This window comes from Palaemon carinicauda, chromosome 7 (genome assembly GCF_036898095.1).
Source record: "Palaemon carinicauda isolate YSFRI2023 chromosome 7, ASM3689809v2, whole genome shotgun sequence".
NCBI classification, from domain to species: Eukaryota; Metazoa; Arthropoda; class Malacostraca; order Decapoda; family Palaemonidae; genus Palaemon; species Palaemon carinicauda.
In genome coordinates, this window is record NC_090731.1 from 161,542,259 (window position 1) to 161,565,941 (window position 23,683).

At 41.1% G+C, this 23,683-nt stretch overlaps 1 protein-coding gene across 7 annotated transcripts in view; it reads left to right on the top strand.

Annotated features, from left to right (window-relative positions):
• Positions 1–23,683, top strand: part of LOC137644115 (aspartyl/asparaginyl beta-hydroxylase-like) — a 104,808-nt gene that overhangs the window by 65,581 nt on the left and 15,544 nt on the right. For all 7 annotated transcript variants that reach the window (XM_068377078.1, XM_068377079.1, XM_068377080.1 and 4 more), the window contains 3 exons: positions 1,154–1,403; positions 1,734–1,906; positions 4,111–4,278. In XM_068377078.1, the coding sequence (XP_068233179.1) occupies positions 1,154–1,403; positions 1,734–1,906; positions 4,111–4,278 (591 nt within the window). The remainder of the gene's footprint in view (positions 1–1,153; positions 1,404–1,733; positions 1,907–4,110; positions 4,279–23,683) is intronic.

Here is a 23,683-nt window from a genome sequence, read left to right on the forward strand (position 1 = left end):
TCTCTCTCTCTCTCTCTCTCTCTCTCTCTCTCTCTCTCTCTCAATGCATGCAGCAGGCTTGCAATACATTTCCCTTCCCAATGGTTTACCTGTGCATGTGAATGTTTTGGGATTTGAAATAATCCGCAAGTTGTAAGTTTTGTTTCCTGTGGGTTGTATAGCTTTAGAAGTTGGTGAAAGGTTTTTGTTGAAGTAACTTCATGTGTGAGTGAAAATTTAGAAGTTGTCAATGATGTCTGTCACAAAATATATGTACATTATAAGCTCTATACAGTTGAAAATAACTCAATAGTGCCTTTCAGCTGTTTAAGTTGTTGATGCTGTGGTTCAGTTAAGGGACACAAATACTGTATGAGCAGCATACATACAAGTTCACATAAAGAAAGCCGTTTGAAACTTAAAGTATTTAAGATTTCATCGATTGTTGTATTTCTAATGACCGGAAGCTCTCTTGATCATCTAACTTGGTTATGACAATTTTTTTCCAAGCTTTCATATATCAGTAAATCCAATTTCCACCTTAGAGTCGATTCATCGGTAAAGGTTATTCCTATATAGCTCAGTAAGTAAAATCTGCAGTATTTTCTCCTAATGAGTCCTATCGTTTTAGATTCTTAAGGCTTCATGGTGGTGTGAAAGTGGTGTTATGTGTATTGGTATTTTGTAAATATTTGTAAGAACTAATTTACATTCTTTCTAATAGAAAAAACCCAAGGGCATCATATTTGAGGATAGTTTTTTTTGTGAAATGGGGAAGGTTTGTGTGCAATACTACAGTATATTTTTATTTTAGACTTAACCTTTGTCAGTTGCTGTGCACTGAATACGTAATGATCAAACCAAACGTTACACGTGAACACATTTTACAGTTTTGTTTACTTTTCCCCCTTTTTTTTTCTTTTTGTTCCTAATCCTTAAATATTCCATCCTTTTCCAAAACCTTATTTTTGTTCCTTTGGGTGATTGCTTTTATTTTTTATGTTGCTTGGTCTTTGGTTATTACAATTTCCTAATAACCCTAAATTTGTTCTTTCTTCTGCTTTTTCTAATTAATCTATCTATCCACTTTACCTTTTTCCTTCAACAACTCCATCCACTGAACTTTTCCTGGTTTCAATAAAATTTGACCCCAAAATCCCTACTTGACCTTTAGAACCTAAGAGAAGCCCTTACTACCTTTGGGGCCCTTCTCCAAAACAACCCAAAATCAGCAAGAGCTTTGTATGGTCGAGCCATGTGTTTGGACCGCCTAGCTGAAGAAGAACGTTCTAATTCAAAACTAGAACAAGCCATTCTGACCTACCGAGGGGTCATTGATCTCGCTGATGAGGAGCCCAGCCTAGTGCCGCTGCCTCTTTTACGTTTCGCAGCGGAAAAGTGCATTGATCGAATGCGCTTCCGAGGTTTGTATGGATGTACTGTATAGCAAATTTGGTGAATTAAATTGCTTCATGATCAAAACAATGAATATTGAGCTGAGATTTCGCTTAAAGATCTGTGCCTGCAAATAATTTTGAATTGACATTTTCACTTAAAGATTTGTGCTTGCATATGTTTTTGCATTTTTTGAAATCTGGAGTTAATTATAAATGTTGATGCTTTCCTATAATGTAGGTTAAATTTCTTCTTAGAGTCTTATCTATCTTTAAAATGTCAGACTTATGCATCTTTGAAACCACATGTACAAACCCTTAGCATTATTCTTTTGTAACCATGTCCATCTTACTCAACAGGATTCTTTGGAAAAGCAGTAAGAGTTCAGCAACGACTTCTGCAAAGGTTTCCAGATGATTTAGCCCTTAGAAACCAGATGGGTGTCACATATTTGCTTATGCATCAGCCAAGTGCAGCCAAAGAAGTTTTTGAAGCTATACTAGAAAAGTGGCCAGAGGATGGTTTTGCACAGGTAAATAAATACCTGTGGAATATTGGAATGTATGTTATGACTATCTGTGGTAATTAAGAAGAAAGCATGTGCTACCTCTTTTCGTCAGCCCCATCGATCATATAATGTCTTTGGTTTCAGTATTGGGTGTCCCCAGACTTTCTGAAATGTAATTGACAAAAAATTATAATTTTCATGCAACCCCTGGATCTAACATTATAAACCAATTACAGTACTGTCCCGTTATCACTCTGCATTATTTTTCGGGCTCAGCTTTTTCAATTTATCCTGTCATTAACCTTCATTAATATTTATTATTTCTTCTGTATCATTTTTTATTTGTTCTATTTACAGGGCTGTACTGTACAAATTTTCTTTTTGCTGTCTCACAACTTTTTATTTACGATTTTTATTTTCCTCTTGCAAATTAGGATTAAATTTGACCTTTGCTGTTAGTAAATATGGTTAACACTGGTTCTACCTGTTAGTACCTGATGGCAAATTTTGCCCTTGAACAGTGTCTTTCGTGAATAAGACATTGTCCCCTCTTTTTCTTTTCTTAATTTCTTATGCCTTTTGGGTTTTAGTGGGTTAATTTGATTCCTCACTACATTCTAACAAATCCCAAGGGATACATTTCAACTCCCTGTATATATACGTGTACTGCACTAAGTAAAAAAAAAAAAAAATATTTTGTGTCTATTCTACACTTTTTTTTTCTTTTTTTTTTATGGACACACTTCATAGTACTGTAGTATCCTTTTACATGGGTATTTATAGATATTCTTTACTGGTGATTTTGTATTTCCTCTCATTAATACTAGTTTGTTCTTAGATATCAGTTATATCTATATAGTTGCCTGTACTGTAATTATTATACATCTTCCATTGGGCAACACATTTTCAGTGAGATAAAAAGGGTTAGGGTACCTCTTGCTGTTACAGAAACTAACAAGATTAGGCCTAGGCAAAGCGTGCCTTGGCCTTGTTTTATCTCACCCCACAAGTCCTATATTAGTTTTTTTTTTTTTTATACTGCAGTGCCCCCTTACTTGACAGTGAAGGTTTATTGACGCAGATATGACCTGTCGCATTGGTTCATGGCTGATGTCTATGACAAATGTGCAGTCCCAGTGAACCAAAAGGCAGAAAACTCACTCTCTTTTTTGGTGTATAGGGCAAACAACCTCCTAGCTATTTTGTTACTATCTTATTACAGTACTTTATGGTTCAGTTACATTGTAATATTTTTCTAATTCTATTTTAGTCGTAAGTCATCTTTTACTTACGATACTTCCCTTTCTAGACTCCCCTGTAGCTTCCTTCATTGACGTTATCTAAACAATGAAAATTTTAGTGTTTACAGTATTCTTAATGGATATGAACTCAAAATCTGATAGCATGATACAATATAATACAAACATATTGTGAGATTCTTTCTTGTAACGAGTGTTTGCAATATTTCAATCTGATTGTGTGTACTTCTATTGGGAAAGCATATTCTGGTTAGACCCCAAATGATTAAATATTTTGGAAATTAAAGGAGTCTGAATGCTGAGAAGCAGTTACATCTTCTTCCATTAAAGTAGCACCTCTGGAGAAGTGAAAGAGATGTGTACATTTTAATTTGTATAGGCATATACAAAACTCGGTATCTTTTGTTTTTGAAAGTGCAAACATATTTTATTACATATGCCCCCTTTCCAGTCTCACATAATGCTTCTCTTGATTTGCTTTAGCTTTCAAGGCATTTTATACGAGTAGCAGTGGGGCATTCTTTGAGCAGGAATGCTTAATTGGGAGTGATGGGAGGTTCTCTATTTTCAAGAATAACTGTATCTCTTGGTAGTTTTAATGATTTTTTAATAAGAAAATTTTCTTTGTTTTACTTGTGAACATATTGGAAAGTACTGTAGTGAAACCAGATTCATTACTGTTCTTTCAAAATTTTTGAAATTTTTTGTCTGTAGTTGTCAGACAATTTTTTGTGCCAGGGGCTCTAAGGAGTTTTCTTCATATAAATTGATTATAAAATGCAATTGGACGTCAAAGGATTTGTAAATTCTTATTCTTGTTCTGATGTTGCCGGTAGATGCCTGTTATAAATAACTATATTATAATAGTAGATATTTCAGATTGCCATCCAGTTTTGTGTGTTGGATACTTACACTGATAAAGATTTGGTGATTTTCAGTAGCAAATTAATGTTATTTGTATCATTTTAGGTACACTATGGATTTATTTTGAAGACCAATTATCAGAATTATACTGGTGGAGCAATATATATGAAGAAAGGCATTGAAAGTAAGGCTGAAGGAACCCAGGATGGCCGCTTCTTCTTGCATCTTGGAGATGCCTTACAGCGAGAGGGTCAGGTAGAAGAAGCTTATGAGGTGAGGCAAGATAATTCGCATGGGAAGTTTGGGGAAACTCAAAAAAAAGGGTACAGTATTTCAGAACATACAAATGAACATTCTCTTGTATTATAATTCCCATTGTCATATTGTAAATAAAAGAAAAATACAATTTTCAATATTTAACTTAGCCGGTGATTATATAAGCTGCAACTCTGTTGCTCGACAGAAAACTCTACGTTAAAAATCCGCCAGCGATCGCTATGCAGGTAGGGGGTGTACTTCAACAGCGCCATCTGTCGTGCAGGTACTCAGTACTCAATGTAAACAAAGAACTCAATTTTCTCTCTGTCGGGCTACCGGCAAGACCTACTAATTCGCTGTTGCTAACTGGATTTGTTTTCACAACTATTTGGTGAAGTACACTATTCTAGTTTTGAGCTTTCGCTATGCAGGTGTTTTATCTTCATCTCAAAACTTGAACTCGTTTTGGATAGATTTAATTATGGTGACAAAGAGAGTATGGACTTTCTTTCACTTTTAAATGGCCGACCCTTCCCTTAGACGGAAGTGTGTTTAGGCTTTTAGTAATTATCTTATCACGTTATAGATTTTCCTCTATATATATCTCTCCGCCTTTATTAGGCCTCTTCGATTAACTTTCCATTTTTTATAAACATATAAAATAAATTTTAATGCTTTGTTTATATAGACCTTTCCTGAGAGTAGGCGGTCCTAACTTGGAAACCGAAGTTAATCAACATTGAGCCCTTTATATCGTCTTTAGCTTTTAAAGGATTTAAAACTTTTTAAATGTAATATTTTATGAAAGAATTTCTTTGATAGTCTTCGTACTGTTTTCAAAGATGAACTAACGTTTAGTTTTTTATGCTACGCAGTTGTTGACGTTCAGGACGTTCAACATGCGCTCTATCGTTACGATAGAGAGAGAGTGTATCACGGTTTCACTTTGCAGTAAGAGTAAATCGATTCTGACGTTTTGTTCATTCTTTCTTAGCTTAAATGTTTTAAATTCTAATTTAAAGGAACTTTTTATTTGAAAAACCTTTCAGTGTTTTCCTTTAGTCAAATAACATTTTTTTTTGACGATATATAATTGGGCTCTTCTCTTAGGTGCGAAATCAAGAGAGAAAGAGAGATAGAGACGGAGGGAGAGAGAGGAGAGAAAACGTTCCGTTCAAGCGGGTAACATTGTTCTCGTGTTACTCTCGTCCCTAGTCTCTGTACGGGGAGGAAGGATAAAACGTTTTTAGGTTTTTATTCTCGTCCCCAGGCTATGTGCGGTGAGAGATTGAAAACGTAGTTATATGAACTAGTGTTTAGTCTCTTTCCCAGCCACTGATTTTTCTTTTTATCTTAAAATATGTTTTCTGTTTTTTGCTGGTATTATGAGCTTGCATTATACGACTAATTTCGCAATTACTACCTTTTAATGAAGGGTAGAATTGCGTGTTTTAGGTAGAAATAAGTGCAAAACAGAAAATCAAAGTGATAAAGTAATATGCGCAAAGTGTTACAGTGTTGCGTTCGAGGCGCAAAGTGTTACAGTGTTGCGTTCGAGGCGCAAAGTGTTACAGTGTTGCGTCCGAGGGTTCGTCTGTTCGTGCCTGTCGTTCACCTAGTCCGGGACCTCTTGCAAGCTCCCAAGCCCAGGGGAGAAGTAATGTCAAACGACTTATGGGTTCGAGAGGCCTTGACCAACGAACAGACGTTTTTCCCTCTATGGTATCGGGTGTTTCTTACCAAGATCTCCCCTACCATAAGACGAGAGAGATGTTGTTTCTCCTCGCCATCCGTAGGCTTTTCGCATAAGAAACCTGTCACAAGGTTTCGAAGCCCTTAAGCGAAAGTCAGTCCTTTCAGGACAGGTCCAGCGTCCTGGTTACAGCCATTAGGACAGCTCTGACCCTATGCAGTCATCGGATAACTGCTCGCCGCCTAACAAAAGCGTAACACAGACTCCGAAAGTCTTTTTTTTGTAGGCAAAGTGTTGCGGTCACAGACGTTACCCTCGTCTATTACCACAACCATTTCCGTTGATCCTTAAGGGGTTGTATGGCAAACATGCAGTATATGCTTGCCTCCCTTATGGAAGACTATTCTGCCGATTATTCCGTTGAGTCTAGCCGTTTATCTCATCGATATCCTGGCTTTCAGCCAACCTAACGTTCCTTTGTGCTTACTGTTGACGTTGGCGTAGCTTAGTCACGTCAGTCAGGTTGTTTAGAACCACACTCGATGCGGTCTCGTGTGGTTTTTCAGCCGCATTTGGACGTTAGGCCACTGGCTGATGCTCCTGTTGGCGTTCTAGACGTTCACTAACAATCGGAGTTGACTTGTTTTGACGCTGTGCGTCAACCTCCGCATTCTAGAGTTGTTTTGACTGCTCAGTCTAGGCAGTCAAAGCAGTCTCGAGTGGACGCTGTACGTCCTCACGCACCTGTTGTGGTTGACAGTTCAGTTGTTGACAGTTCACAGACTGTCAAGCAGTTACATGACGTTGCGTTCTGGTCCGCTACTAATGCACCAGTGAGAGACTCAGCTTTTATCGGACAAGGTTCCTGTAGATGAGGAAGTTGCTGTTCTCCCTCCTACTGATATTCCCTTGAGGACTCTGTCAGATGGAGAGGAGCCTTAAGCTGCTTAGCCTCCTATGGACTTTAATTAAATCATGAGGATTTTTTTAAGGATCTTCGTCCGGATCTTGTAACTGCTGCTCTTCGTTCGCCTAAACGTCAGAGCTTACACTAGGCCTAGCTACTTCGAAGCCGTTGTTTTTAAGCTAGTGCTCTCTCGCTCTCCTAGAGAGCGTTACGTTGGCTAGGCGACTGGTTTTTCACCAGGAGGAGTTTGGGGGATACAGCCTTTGCTTTCCCTTCTTTTAAACTGGTTTATAGAGCGAGAGTCTGATATGACACGAGAGAAGTTCTCGGCTTGGGAGTTCAGGCCTCTGCCCAGATAGACTTCTCAATTCTGGTAGACTCTCCCTGGCGCCTAGCCAGGAGACGCTCCAAGTTGTTTACAGGTCAACTTCTCAGAGGGATGGTAAACGGTTCCGCCTCAGTCGCTAACCCCATCTGTTGCCACACCTGCTCTCGTAGACCCTAAATGGGCTTTGCTGCAAGACATGCAGTCCAAGCTTGCGTCCTTGATAGAGGACTTAAATGCGGAGAAGAACCTTCTGGCCAACAACCTTCCAACCGGTCGGTTGTGCGCCCTGTTGACGCTGAGGTAACCTACTCGCGTCTGCCAGTTTAGGTGGTTCCTTCACCGATGCGACCCAGTGTGGGTTGCCAGCCGCACGTTGACGTTAAGCGACGCTCGGAGGTGGTTGTTGACGTTCAGGACGTTCAACAACCAGCAGAGGTGACTTGTTGTGACGCAGTGCGTCAACCTCAGCAACCCGGTAGGGTGTTGACTGCACAACCCAGACGGTCTAGACAGTTTCGGGTTGACGCTGTGCTTCCTCGCGCACCCATGGTTGTTGACAGTTCACAGACTGTGCAGCAGTTCCATGATATTGCGTCCGGCTCCGTCACGCATCCACCAGTGCGACCGGATTCAGCGAGCCAGACGTTGCCCACTCCGTTGCCGTTTCCTCATCAGTTTCGGATGAGGAACCCTCTGATGAGGACGTTGCTGAACAACAAGACGATCAGCCCCCAGCCCTGCTATCCATCCAGAAGATGCTGAAGAAGAAACGCTGCTCAGTCAGGCTGTGGATGAGTCTGGTATGGACGCTGTCATCCGTGGATCAATTTGTGTCACTAGGAAGACTACACCTCCGTCCTCTTCTATACCATCTAGCTTTTCACTGGAAAAAGGACAAGACGCTAGAAGCGGTCTCGATCCCGGTTTCCGAAAAGATAAAGTCTTGTCTGACTTGGTGAAAGGTCAATATCAACCTAAGAGAGGGTCTTCCCCTGACTGTTCAGACTCCCAACCACGTTCTCTTCTCGGACGCATCGGACGTAGGCTGGGGTGCGACATTAGACGTTCGGGAATGCTCGGGAATATGGAACTCGAGTCAAAGGACAATGCATTTCAACTGCAAGGAGCTACTGGCAGTACGTCTGGCCTGGAAAAGCTTCAGGTCTCTCCTTCAAGGCAAAGTGGTGGAGGTGAACTCGGACAACACCACGGCTTTGGCGTACATCTCCAAGCAAGGAGGGACCTACTCTCTGACGTTGTACGAGATCGCAAGGGACCTCCTCACCTGGTCAAAGGTCTAGACATATCACTAGTAACGAGGTTCATCCAAGGCAACTTGAATGTCATGGCAGATTGTCTCAGTCGGAAGGGACAAATAATTCCAACAGAATGGACCCTCCACAAGGATGTATGCAAGAGACTTTGGGCCACCTGGGGCCAGCCAACCATAGATCTCTTCGCAACCTCGATGACCAAGAGGCTCCCAATATTTTGCTCACCAATCCCGGACCCAGCAGCAGTTCATATAGATGCCTTTCTCCTAGATTGGTCACATCTAGAGCTATATGCATTCCCTCCGTTCAAGATTGTCAACAAGGTACTGCAGAAGTTCGCCTCTCACGAAGGGACAAGGTTGACGCTAGTTGCTTCCCTCTGGCCCGCGAGAGAATGGTTCACAGAGGTACTTCGATGGCTAGTAGACGTTCCCAGAACACTTCCCCTAAGGGTGGACCTTCTACGTCAGCCACACGTAAAGAAGGTACACCAAGGCCTCCACGCTCTTCGTCTGACTACCTTCAGACTATCGAAAGACTCTCGAGAGCTAGAGGCTTTTCGAAGGAGGCAGCCAGAGCGATTGCTAGAGCAAGGAGAACATCCACCTTTAGAGTCTACCAATAGAAGTGGGAAATCTTCCGAAACTGGTGCAAGTCAGTATCCGTATCCTCGACCAGTACCTCTGTAACTCAAATAGCTGACTTCCTCTTATATCTGAGGAAAGAATGATCTCTTTCAGCTCCCACTATCAAGGGTTACAGAAGCATGTTGGCATCAGTCTTCCGTCACAGAGGCTTAGATCTTTCCAACAATAAAGATCTACAGGACCTCCTTAAGTCTTTTGAGACCACGAAGGAGCGTCGTTTGGTTACACCTGGTTGGAATTTAGACGTGGTACTAAGATTCCTTATGTCAGACAGGTTCGAACCACTACAATCAGCCTCCCTGAAAGATCTCACCTTTAAGACTCTTTTCCTGGTATGCTTAGCCACAGCTAAAAGAGTTAGTGAGATTCATGCCTTCAGCAAGAACATCGGATTCTCATCTGAAACGGCTACATGTTCTCTACAACTTGGTTTTCTAGCCAAAAACGAGCTGCCTTCTCGACCTTGGCCAAAATCGTTCGATATTCCAAACTTATCGTATGGTTGGAAATGAACTAGAAAGAGTCTTATGCCCTGTAAGAGCTCTTAAGTTCTATTTAAAATGAACTAAACCTTTACGAGGCCCGTCTGAAGCTTTATGGTGTTCAGTTAAGAAACCATCTTTGCCTATGTCAAAGAATGCTTTATCCTATTTTATCAGACTGTTAATACGAGAAGCTCATTCCCATCTGAATGAGGAAGACCAAGCTTTGCTGAAGGTAAGGACACACGAAGTTAGAGCTGTCGCAACTTCCGTGGCCTTTAAACAAAATAGATCTCTGCGAAGTATAATCGACGCAACCTATTGGAAAAGCAAGTCAGTGTTCGCGTCTTTTTATCTTAAGAACGTGCACGGAAAGTTTCCAGTTGGAAAATTTCCAGTCGGAAAATTGCCATGCGGAAAATTGTCAATAAGGAAAATTTCCATGCAGAATATTGCCAGGCGAAAGATTGCCATTGCCCATTTTATTATTTTTTTAATTGAAGGCATAAGATTTTAAAGAAAATAAAATTATTGATTTTAAATAAGACCACGTCAATATAATTGATAATTGATAAAATTATATAATTTCAACTTTTATAATTGTTCAATCTTACTTAAAACTATCATTTCTGCTTTCGTAATAGTAATTGTTCAATATTACCCAAATTACCATTTCTCCTTTCGTAATTGTTCATTGTTACCCAAACTACTATTTATCCTTTTGTTTATATTTATTGGCTTACCAAAAGAAAAAATTAATTTTAACTTTTCTTAAAAAAAAAGACATACTATTTGTTTAGTTTCTGGAGTCTCTGTATCCATAATGGCTACTTTCATAACACGTGAACATGGGAAGGATATTCTCATTGATGAACTACAATACATGTATCATTTAAACGGAAGAAACAAAGAAGGTACAAAAATCTACTGGGAATGTGCATTAAAAAAACTGAAATTATGTCCAGCAAGACTACATTCAAAATCAAAGAACCATGATTACGAAATTTTGAAACATGTTAATGAACACAATCACAGTGCCGACAAGAGCAAAGTAGAAGCCAAGGCAGCCATTCAAAAGCTGAAGAAAGACACATCAACTTCAAGTAATCCTACTCGTTCTTTGGTTGCAGAGTGTTTATCATCTTTAGATGACTGTGCACGTGCTGAGTTACCAAATTTGCAACATTTAAGTAGGAATATTTGGCATTGGAGACAGGAAACATATTGTGCCCCAAAAATTCCTTCTGAAAGGACAGGATTTATAATTCCAACCGAATTTCAAACTCTTAATTTTGGAGAGAAATTCCTCCAGTATGATTCTGTAGTTGAGTATGAGAATCGAATCTTATTATTTTGCACGAATGATGGGATTGAAGATTTAAGAAACTACAAAAACTGGGCTATGGATGGAACGTTTAAAGTGTCCCCTAATACATATTTTCAACTTTTTACAATTCATGTCCAAGTTGAAAAATCTAGTTTTCCACGTGCTTTTGCATTCCTTCCCAACAAAAGTGAAGTTACATATGAAAAGCTGTTTAATATAATTAAGAATTTAGTACAACAAAAACCCCACACGGCTATGAGTGACTTCGAAAAAGCTTCGATAAATGGACTAAATAGTGTTTTTCCACAAACCAACAAAACTGGATGCTTTTTCCATTTCTGCCAGGCAAACTATAGAAAGCTTGTGAACCTTGGTTACAAAAATCGGTATCACAATGACAGCGGCTTCAGTTTAAAGTTACGATGTTTTTCAGCTTTGGCTCTCCTCCCGTGTCATGATGTTGTTACAGGTTTTGAAGAGCTTTCGGAGGATGAAGACATACCTGAAGAATTTTTATCTTATTTTTAATTGACATACATCGGTGTTTTTAGAGGAAGGGGTAACAATAGGAGGAGATCAACACCATTATTCCCGATTCCTATGTGGAATGTTCATTCTAGAGTAGAGCACTGCATGCCACGAACCAACAATAGCATGGAAGCTTTCAACAATGCCTTTTTCCAAAGTATTTCACAATGTCATCCTAATATCTGGAAATGCATTGAATTCTTAAAGAAGGAGGAAATTTTAGCGCATACAAAAATTCTACAATTCGAAAAAGGAGATGAGATTCATTATAAAACAAAATATAAAGATATCAATGATAAACTGGAGAGAACTGTTGCGCAGTATGATGGAGATCGTAAAATCTCATTTCTTCGAGCTGTTGCATATAACCTACACTCATTTTAAACATTTTTTTTTTAGATTTTTTTCTACTGTTTTATACTTCTTAACATTTATATTTTGTTTAATTATATTTGGTGAATTTTATCAATTATATTATGATGTAATGTCTTTTATTTCAAATCAATAAATTTTTTTCTTCAAAATCTTATGCCTTCAATTAAAAAAGTAATAAAATGGGCAATGGCAATCTTCCGCCAGGCAATATTCTGCATGGAAATTTTCCGCCTGGCAATATTCTGCATGGAAATTTTCCTTACTGGCAATTATCCGCATGGCAATTTTCCGCCTGGAAATTTTCCCACTGGGAATTTTCCTAGCGCCCTTAAGAATGTCCAGTCTCTTTACGAGAACTGCTACACTCTGGGACCATTCGTAGCAACGAGTGCAGTAGTGGGTGAGGGCTCAACCACTACAATTCCCTATTTCCATAACCTTTTTAATCTTTCTCTTGAAATGTTTTATTGTTTTTGGGTTGTCCGGAAGGCTAAGAAGCCTTTCGCATCCTACTTGATTTGGCGGGTGGTCAAAGTCATTTCTTGAGAAGCGCCTAGATTAGAGGTTTTGATGAGGTCCTGTTGTATGGGTTGCAACCCTTGATACTTCAGCTCCTAGGGGTCGCTCAGCATCCTAAGAGGATCGCGAGGCTCCGTAAGGAAGACGTACTTAAAAAGGCAGAGTAATTGTTCAAGTCGACTTCCTTACCAGGTACTTATTTATTTTAAGTTTGTCATTTTGATAACTGCTAAAATGAAATAAAAAATCCTTAGCTCATAATAATGTAAACTTTTATTGCTGGTCTCTACCCACCCCCCTGGGTGTGAATCAGCTTATATAATCACCGGCTAAGTTAAATATTGAAAAAAGGGATTTTGACGTAGGAAAAATCTATTTCTGGGCGAGGGACCTGTGCCGCCCAGTGAATAAGCTCCTATTAGCACTTATTCTTAGGTAATTTACTGCTAAATATACCAGAGAAAAAATGTAGAGGAGTGCTAGGTTAACTAGCTCGCTCACCTATTGGTGTCGGTATAAAATTGGGCGTATAATCCAGAGGTCCCGCACTATTTAGATTCATCCACGACAAAGACCCCAATAGAGGAGAGCCGTTCAACCTCACTCGGCACCAGCAACTCTGCATCCGCTCAGAACCCAACTCCTTAGCACCCAAAGTTTGGGGACTCCAAGGGAGAGGAGCTGGGAGGGTTCACTGGGCGGCACAGGTCCCTCGCCCAGAAATAGATTTTTCCTACGTCAAAATCCCTTTTCTGGGCTTGAACCTGTGCCGGCCAGTGAATATATACAAGAGAAATGTCACCAAACTTGCAAAATAAAGGAAAAACATAAACATAAGGGAAATACAAGTTGCTTTAATCAGAGATGAGTGCCAAAAACAGCTATAAGGGTATCTTAAAAAGAACATAAATCCACTTGGTAGAACAATTGACCAAAAAAGATAAGGTATAATAATGCCGTGAGTGATGATATATACAGATACTCAGGAGTCAAAAATTTACAAATATAATAATAGTAATCAGGTGCGAAACCAACGAATACAAATAGGGTATAAATGAGGCAGGTAAGGGGGAGAGATAAAATAACAAGGAATTAACATATGAGTTACCTGGGGGTAACTACGCTCCCTGCAGCTACTGTAGGAAATTTAAGGGCTTCCAAATGTTTAAGGTAGTGTTTCTTGAACACTGAGGGTGACTTCCACCCTGTATACCTGGAAAGATCCGTAAAATTCATGTGGTGAAAAAAGTTCACCGAAGTAGCAACCGCTCTGATATCATGTGCAAGAGGAAAAGAGTCAGGGCTAGCTTGTTTAATAAAATACAAAATTTGTTGCCTGATCCCTTTAATGGTAATGGTACCGCCTTGTTCTCTAACGAATAGAGGCCCCGAGGAGTTAGAGGAGGTCCGGGATAAATAAGACCTAAGAGTAGTAACAGGGCACAGAGACGGATCTTGCGTGAGGGGAACAATTTTCCAGGAGGACCATCTGTTCTGAGGGTCTTCGTTCTTAGCTAAAAAGAATTTGTTAGGTGAAAGGAGGACCTCTCCCGAAGGAAGGAACTCAATATGACCCGGGTCTCTTGACAAAGCTGCCAGTTCAGAAATTCTTGCCCCGGAAGCCAAACTCACCAGGAAAAGTGTTTTCCTGAGAAGGGGAATGTAATCACAAGAACCGTTAATGGTATCAGAAGCCAATTTGAGTACATCATTAAGGAACCAGGTAACCGGGGTAGGACGAGTTACCGGTTTCAGTCTGGCACAGGCTTTCGGAATTGAAGCTAACAAAGAGTCGGTTAAGTCTATGTTAAAACCCACTAGGAATATCTTTTTCAAGGCAGATTTAATAGTGGTGATAGTATTGGCTGCCAGACCTGATTCTAATAAAGTTCTAAAGAAAGTGACTGTAAGGTTCAAGTTCATACAGTGTACGTCTGAGTCTATCAAAAATTTAGCCAACTTTTTAACTGCAGAATCATATTGGCGGATGGTGGAATCCCGTTTATCTGATTCTAGGAACAGGGTGTTTTGAGGATCGATATTGGCACCATGCATGGCCGCAAACTTCATGAAGTCCATAAAGTTAGGGCGCTCTGAATGTTTGAGAAAGCGTACACAACGCGTGTTTGTACTATCTGAGACAGAACCGGATTGGGTATCGGGTGAGGATATAGTCTCAACTCTCGCAGGAGAGGATACCAGTTGCTCTTGGGCCAGTTGGGTGCGACCAAGGCTACTTGTCCCTTGAAGGATCTCAGTTTGTCTAGGACTTTCAGTAAAAGATTCACCGGGGGAAAGAGATAAATCCTTTCCCAGATGTCCCAATTCTGTGACATGGCGTCTGTGGCGTAAGCCTGAGGGTCTAGATTGGGAGCCACATATACTCTCAATTTGTGGTTGGACTCCGTGGCGAAGAGGTCCACTTGGAGACCGGAAACCCGAGAGAGAATCCACCGGAATGACTTTAGATTGAGTGACCATTCCGATTCTAAAGGGGAGGTCCGGGACAAGGCGTCTGCCACTACGTTCCGGACTCCCGCCAGGTGGACAGCTGAAAGATGCCAATGGTTCGAGGCTGCTAGGGAGAATATGGCTACTAGAACATGGTTCAGAGGCCCTGATTTTGACCCGCCTCTGTTGAGGCAGCGAACCACCACTTTGCTGTCGAGGACCAGACGAAGGTGTTGTCTCTTGGGTAGAGCGAGACGTTTCAGGGTTAGAAGAACTGCCATGGCCTCCAGCACATTGATGTGAAATTGGCGGAATAAGGGAGACCAAAGACCTTGAACTTTCCTGAGCTGAGAATAGCCGCCCCAACCTGATAGGGATGCGTCCGTGTGAATGATTAACTTCGGAGGCGGAAATCGAAGGGGAACTGACTTTGACAGATTGTTGGCTCTTGTCCAAGGAAGAAGTCTTTCCCGTAGAATGGGAGGAAGGCGGACTTTCCTGTCCCGGAGCTTCCGGTTCGCCCTCGAACGCCAGACACGATTGATATCTTTCAATTTTGCCTTCAGAAGTAGATCCGTCACTGAGGCAAATTGAAGGGACCCCAGAATCCTCTCTTGGAGTCGTCTGGAACTTACTTTGTCTTTGAGAAAGCGTTTGGTGTTCCTTGCAATCTCTAACCTCTTGGGTTTGGGAAGACACAGAGTATGAGATATAAGATCCCATTGCAGGCCGAGCCATTGGAACTTTGATTTCGGAAGAAGACGGGACTTCTTGAAGTTGATCTGGAAGCCTAGAGATTGAAGATATTGGATGACTCTGTGAGTGGCTTTTAGGCAATTTTGGGAGGTGTCTGACCAAATGAGCCAGTCGTCCAGATAGGCTACTACTTGAATCCCTTGATTTCTGAGTTCCTGAACAGCGACTTCTGCTAACTTTGTGAAGATCCTTGGGGCGATGTTGAGCCCGAAAGGCATCACCTTGAAGGAGTAATTTTTGTCCCCTAGGCGGAAGCCTAGATACGGACGGAAGTGTCTCGCTATCGGGACGTGATAATAGGCGTCTGTAAGATCGATAGAGGTGGTGACGGCCCCACGGGGAAGTAAGGTCCGCACCTGCGAGACGGTAAGCATTCGAAACTTGTCGCATTGAATGGACAAGTTGAGAAGGGATAGGTCTAGAATCACTCTTCTCTTGTCTGAATCCTTCTTCGGGACACTGAACAGCCGACCCTGAAACTTCAGGTGTTTCGTTTCTTGTATGGCGTTCTTTCGTAACAGATCCTGGACAAAGTCGACTAGGTCCGGAGTGGAATGTTGATGAAATTTGTTCGGAGGAGGAGGCCCTTGAATCCAACTCCACCCCAGTCCCTTGGAGATGATACTGAAAGCCCAGGGACTGAACCCCCATTTGTTGCGGAAGGCATAAAGCCTCCCCCCTACCTGCTGCACCTCAGTATTGGCTTGAGGAGTTGCCTCCACGTCCGCCTCGGAAGTTCTTTCCCTTGCGAAAGAATCTTCCTCTACCTCTGTTCTGGTTTGAACCACGGTGGTAGCCTCTACCTCTGTTATAACTCTGGGAAGAGCTATGAGCCTCATAAGACTGGTTAAAGGCAGGAGAAGTGGTGGAGGCACCGGAAAGCTGGCTCTTAGGGAGCAGAACGGTGACATAGTCGTCCGAAGGAGCCTGAGAGGTGGAAGGCTGTGCAGGAGCAACGGGAGATGGAGGAAGAGGCAGTCGGAACTTGGACGAACTACTCTGCTGTTGCCTGAACTGGGTGGAGGTATACGGGCGGAGCTTCTTCCTACCCCGGGCTTGGTAATTTGCGGGGTCATATTTCCGTTTAGGAGTCAAACCCCAACGGGCTTTAAGGCTCTGATTGACTCTAGTGGCCTCTGCCAAGACTTCCTCTACAAGATCCTCAGGGAAGAGATTTGAACCCCAGCAGGAGGACCGGATAAGCTTATTAGGCTCGTGCCTAATAGTCGCCTCAGCCAGGACGTGTTTGCGACACCTACGTTTAGCAATAGCGAAGTCATAAAGGTCGTAGTATAATGACTGCAACGTAGCCTTATTGAGAGACTTAAAGATACTCTCAGTATCATACGTTAAGGCTATCGACTCCGTGGACGTGGCCAAGTTCAGAGTACGGCCAACACGTAGGCGGGAATCATACTCCTGTTTAATGAGGGATTCCGGGAGACGGGGAAGCCGCTCACTAAACATAACTGAAGCACAGTCCGCTGATAGCTTGCCAGAGGTAAAAGTGGTATGGACATTGTCCCAACACTCAATGCCAGAAGGAAGAAGGAGGGAGATCGGATCCACCTCTCGGATGGGAGGCAAGGGCTTCTCCTCCAGAGCATATTGGAAAGCAAGCTCTGCTACTTTATTGACGCATGGAGTCACGGTGTTTTTGTCCAATAAGAACATTGTGAAGGAGCTCTTATAAGGCGTCAACATGGTGTTGGTGCAACCAATGTCATTCAGGAACCTAGCCCAAACAGATTGGGCTTGTTCTTTTGGGAAGATGACAGTCTCTTTGGGGACCTTATCTAACCGAACCAGAGCTTCCTCGGTAAGCCTGGCATAACCATGAAATGGAAATGCCAGACCAGGAGGAAAGAATTCAAAGTCCTCTAGAGGACGAGTGCCAAGACCTTCCAAAGTTAACATTCCGTCTGAGAACGGGGAATGAAGAGCCATGCGCCAAGGATTATTCTTGGTAAACGGCGGGAGCTTAGAGGCATCCGGGATGAGAGAGCTTTGGACTCGCTCCGGAGCACCTTGCTCTAATGCCCCAAGTCTCTGACCGATGTTAGAGAACATCGTGTCCATCTTGGCCTGCATTTCCGACACCAACTTAGCTTGCATCTCTGACACAATGCGAAGCATGGCTGATTCGGAAAGGCCCGGGCTAGGAGCAGGAGTGGCAGATTGTACTCCCGGGTCGTGAGACTTAGAGGAGGAGCCAGAAGCCTTAGATGACGGGTTTGTATTCAGCTTAGAACTATGGGAAGCCTTGTGGGGCTTACTAGCTTTTGGCAAAGTCCTAGATATAGACTTATCTTTGGGGGGAACCGGGTGTGATCGGTGAGACGAATCACGGTCCCCAGAAAGACCATGGAAAGAAGAGAGATCAGATGAAGAAGAAAGAGCGGGGCTGAGGATAGGAATCTCAGCGCCGGTAACACCTGCCTCACTTACCACCCTACCTGCATCCGGATCATCCAACAACATAGGTTCGACGTCCAAGTTCATGGAGGCAACATTGTCTTCCAGATCTCCGGGGGCATCCAACGGATCTTGTTCCTGGTCTATGAATCCCGCAATAGTGGCATCAATGTGGGCAATGATGGGTGCCGCAACATGCCTAGCCACAGCGGCTGAAGACTTGGCGTTAGGGTAGATCATGGCACAGTAGTCTTCAGACAGGACGTAAGGCTGTTTAGTTTTGACGTTTCGGGCAAATCCCCTAACCCACACTTTCAGTGTGGCCCGAGCCGCAGTCTTCTGCTCCGGGGATGCCTGAAATAATAGTGGGAATTATAAAAAGGAAGATTCCCGGTGGTCCTTCAAGGCCATAGAAATCTTACTAAATAGTGTATATATACCAAAAAAAGGTAAAATAATTAGAAAGGCAACATAGCCAACGGGACTCACCGAATCAGATCCGAGGGTGGTGATGAGGTCAAAACAGACCATACAGTTATCAGGGTGCCAGACCACTATGTCCTCCAGCTGAACTCCGCAGAGGGCGTGAGACCTACATACGGTATGGCCACAAGGCTGATGAAGAACAGCCGCACAGGCCGTCGTCTGACAATGCACCATCTATAAAAAGAATAGTATATGAGAAACTGTAATTCTCTTAAGTAGGGGCGGGTCCGGAGGACCCGGGCCTTAACATAAGTCTAACTTAAGACTAGAGCTTAACTGTAATACTCTTAAGTAGGGGCGGGTCCGGAGGACCCGGGCCTAAACATAAGTCTAACTTAAGACTAGAGCTTAACTGTAATACTCTTAAGTAGGGGCGGGTCCGGAGGACCCGGGCCTAAACATAAGTCTAACTTAAGACTAGAGTATAGCTATCCATTCCGGTCGAGCCGGGATCATAAAAAGGATGTAACAAAGAATTAAGACACCTAGTGTCTGATTTCCCGGAGCGAGGTCAAGCCCCGGGCCGGGAAATAAAAGTATAACCATAAACCAATACATATAGGAACTCCGGGATAGTGATCTGTCATATATAATCCTATATAATCATAGGAACTGTTATAAATTAATAGGGGGGCGGAACTGTAGATAAGAACCGCCAACCGAACCCGGAGGGTTTCGTATAACATAATAAAAGTGTGATAGGTGAATATAAAATAGGGTGCACCGGGATCCTACTCTGTTGACCGGTGGCCAACCCGTCTAGACAGAGCGAAACCGCCGGGACACCCGGAGGACAAAGTCCATAAACACTGAACTACCCCCTCTAAAAGGAGGGAAGGCAACGGTCCCCTAGGGGAGGGGGGGAGAGAAGCCTAGCCACCAACCTAGCGAGAGGGGGAGCTTGGGGGAGGATCACGTGATACGGAGCAGCAGGGCTACCAACTGACGATCCCCAAACACTACCAGACAGATCATACGGAGTAATAAGCACAAATATTCATTATAATAGTAATAGCGTTGAAAATTATATAAATATACACATAAAAAATTTAGGGCAAGGCATGCAACATAAATAAATCCCAAAGGACAACACCTGATGGCTTAAATAATAAAATTGCCGCCTAGTAACGAAGGTCGGCAAGCCATCTACGATACGTAACTTGATATCGGCCCTAAATATGAACCACAAGGGTTCTAAACGCTAAATAATGAATATCCACAATAGCCTATAAAAAACTTTGAACTAATAATAAAAATAATACACTTGGTAACACCGCGAGTGAAACTAAAAGCTCTCAAAACAGGAGTACCAACTGTAAGCGGAATCGAGCAAGACCGAGATGATCGAGGAGAATAAACTCCTATAAATTAAATATTAAACGATCTAGATTGCTCAAAACACAGCAAAACATAGCTTGGTACTTAACTTAGACGGTGTCTCCTGGGAAACCGATGAAGAAGCCATAATCCAATGGAAAATAAGCAAAATACGAGAGCACAAAAAAAGCGGGTTACAACACAGGCGTGCTAAAAAAGGAGTTGGGTTCTGAGCGGATGCAGAGTTGCTGGTGCCGAGTGAGGTTGAACGGCTCTCCTCTATTGGGGTCTTTGTCGTGGATGAATCTAAATAGTGCGGGACCTCTGGATTATACGCCCAATTTTATACCGACACCAATAGGTGAGCGAGCTAGTTAACCTAGCACTCCTTTACATTTTTTCTCTGGTATATTTAGCAGTAAATTACCTAAGAATAAGTGCTAATAGGAGCTTATTCACTGGCCGGCACAGGTTCAAGCCCAGAAATGTTATTTTTATAATAAAATAAATTTTTCAATATACTTACCCGGTGATTATATATTAAAGGACCCTCCCTTCCTCCCCAATAGAGACGCAGTGGACCGAGGAGAAAATTGAGTTCTTTGTTTACATTGAGTACTGAGTACCTGCACGACAGATGGCGCTGTTGAAGTACACCCCCTACCTGCATAGCGATCGCTGGCGGATTTTTAACGTAGAGTTTTCTGTCGAGCAACAGAGTTGCAGCTTATATAATCACCGGGTAAGTATATTCAAAAATTTGTTTTATTATAAAAATAACATTTCATGATTTATGTATACAGTAGATCCTGATTTGTATGAAAACAGTGCTTTGAGCTTTGTGGAAAAATATTACTAACAAGGATATTTAAATGTTAAAGCTATGTATGAACATTGCTTTTACATGTAGCATATCTGATATATTTTTCTTTGGGTTATATTTCAGAAGCCAAAGTTATTAGAATTTTTCAGAATCATTGAAGTAGAAATATTGCACACTTACCTAGATTTTTCTTTATAGTATAGAGAGAGGAGAGAGAATTTACATCCAAGCAATAATTACCTTTTTTCCATGTTGCTGTCCAACGTTTTTGTGAACGTATGCTGCTCTACAAGATTTTCCCACCAGTTGCACATGGGTGCTGAATGGCCAAATAGGCCCAGTGCTGGTCCAACAAAATGATAAATTTGATAAATTCAACTAATAATAAGCATTTAATATAAAATAAAAACTGGTATGCTATAATATATAGGTACCTATTCAATTGTTGGTTATAAAAGAATAAAAAATATGAGGATGAAATGCATAATGTCAGTGATTTTTGCAGCACTGCTACTTGTGGAAAATTTCAAGCTTAAATGGTTGAGGAATTCTAAGTATATTTTTATTATATGTCCATTTGGAAAATTTTTACTAAAAGTTTCGAATGTGTTTTTTATAATTTTTTTTTTTCACATTCTGCCAAAATACTGTAAATGTTCCTATTCTAGTTAGGCTAATAATAGTACTGAGGTCAGCTGTTGAAAAATTGGAAATGAGAAAAAAACTCAATAGTCTTTAGTAATTAAAAGTACCTGTGAACAGTACACTATTATAAAATAAATGCATTAGTAAGGATGAACAATTAAAATGGAGAACATACTCATTTTATTACAGAATTATGAATCGGTACAGTACTTTCATGTGTACAATATGTTGATGATGGGGGAAGGGTCACCTGCTGACTAAAGATAGTGACTGGCATAGCCTAATCTAATGAAAATGGAACTCGCATGAAGGAAAATTATATCTTATGTATTTATTCCTGGCCATTTTTTTAGGGAAAAGTTAAATATAAAGTTTTATTTCATGTAATTACTAAGGTGCCCTGATTGAAAACTATTTACCACTCAGACAATGACATGGCATGTGTTGCCAATGCTTGAGGCAAGGCAGGTACTACACCCCGATTTACCAGTACAGTATTAACTCTTACCCTGTTCTGCTTTTCCTTGGGGGTGGGATTCTTGGTCCTTAAGTCTTTTATTGAATATATGTATGTGTAGTTTGACGTGGAAAATAATACAAATGATGCTACTTTCTTTGCATAATTTCAATCTCTTAAGTGTAGAATTATTATTGCTGACTTACCCGATCTAACTAAAATTAGCGTATGGTACAAATGATTGGGTATGGAGTTTAACAGCAATGAAAATTATGTTATTTGGATTCTACACACCAAGACCTTGTCTTTAGAAATACAATATAAATTTTTTCTGCTGAAGTATACTTACTTGGAACTTCCTTTTAAGATATCGTGGGCGACAGCCCTACATCCAACCAGATATTTTCCGTTAAGCCTCCCCAGTTCTGCCCCACACAGTTTTGCATCACATTATCCCTTGATTGGGTTAGGCTTGATATTATTTCTCTATTCTCTTTTGTCTTGGAAGTCCAGGTAAAAGAGACTAGACAGAATGACTGTGGAGACCAGCAAACAGAAAGACTGTAAAGGAAATGTCACATAAAAAAAAAAGGAAAAATCTGACTTTAAAATGTTAATGATAATGATGTGATTAAGAAAAAAGAGTGTTAGGCAAAACAAATTGCTGAGTAGAAATTAGATACTGTATATACTGTACCATAGGATTTAGAAAAGGAAAAGTTGCACAGAGCAAATTTTCATTTTGAGATATGTACAACAATGAGTAGAATATAGAAATCCACTTTGATGACATTTGTGAACTATAAAAAAGCCTTTGATAGTGTGCACCAGCTAAATTTTGGGGAGAGTCCTGCGTTATTATGGAATTCCTCTTAAATATGTAAGTTTGATTAAGTCTGTCCATGAGCAAAGCAATTGTAAAGTTAATGTTAGTGGAGTCCTATCAGATGAATTTCCAGTGAACAGTGGATTACTCGAAGGGAATGTACCATCACCTAAGTTGTGTATCATCCTAATGGATTTTGTAATGCATAGACCAATTGGGGATGGTGGAGAAGGATTGGACTGGATTGGTAATAGGAAATTAGCTGACCTACAGTATGCTGATGACGCTGTCTAGCTGACCTACAGTATGCTGATGATGCTGTCCTTATTAGCAGGACACCACAGGACTTGCAATGCTTGCTTACCAGAATGCATGAAATATCACAGGAGGTTTGGCCCAAGATAAATAGAAGAAAGACAAAGATGATGAGAATTGAATATACAATGGAAGGTGAAATATTATTGGATGGAGAAAGAATTTATGAGGTAGAATAATTTAAATATTTGGGAATTATGATCTCTGATACTGGGTCTTTAGAATTGGAATTTAACGAAAGATTGAAAAAAGCAAATCAGACAATGGCTAGGTTAAGTAAAATTGGGAAATCAAATCGCCTGAAGTTGCACATAAAAATCAGGCTATATAGCAGTTTAGTGAGATCTGTGTTTCTCTATGGACATGAGTCATGGGATGACAATTAAACAATCTCAAACAGATTTAGTAGATTTGAGAACAAAGCCCTCAGAAGAATATTGGGAGTTAAATGGCAGGACATGATCAGAAATTAAACTAGAAGAGAGGTTACTCGAGTACCATATGTGGATGAGATCATGGTGAGGGGTAGATGGAGATGGTTTGGGCATGCTCTATTCACTCCCCAAGAGATATTAGTTCATCAAACATTTAACTGGGCTCCATAAGGTACTAAAAGAGTTGGAAGATCCAGGCCCCCATGGCTGAGGACTATGAAGTGTGAAGTTGGAGATGATGAATGGAGAAGTATTGAATTAAAAGCTCAAGATAGAGACGACGGGCGAAATCTAACCGAGGCCCTTTGCGTCAATAAGCGTAGATGATGATATACCATAGTTTATATGGAATACAGTACATGAAAGTTAATAAAAGGAAGAGTGGAAGCTAATATTGTTATAATATTTATTGGAA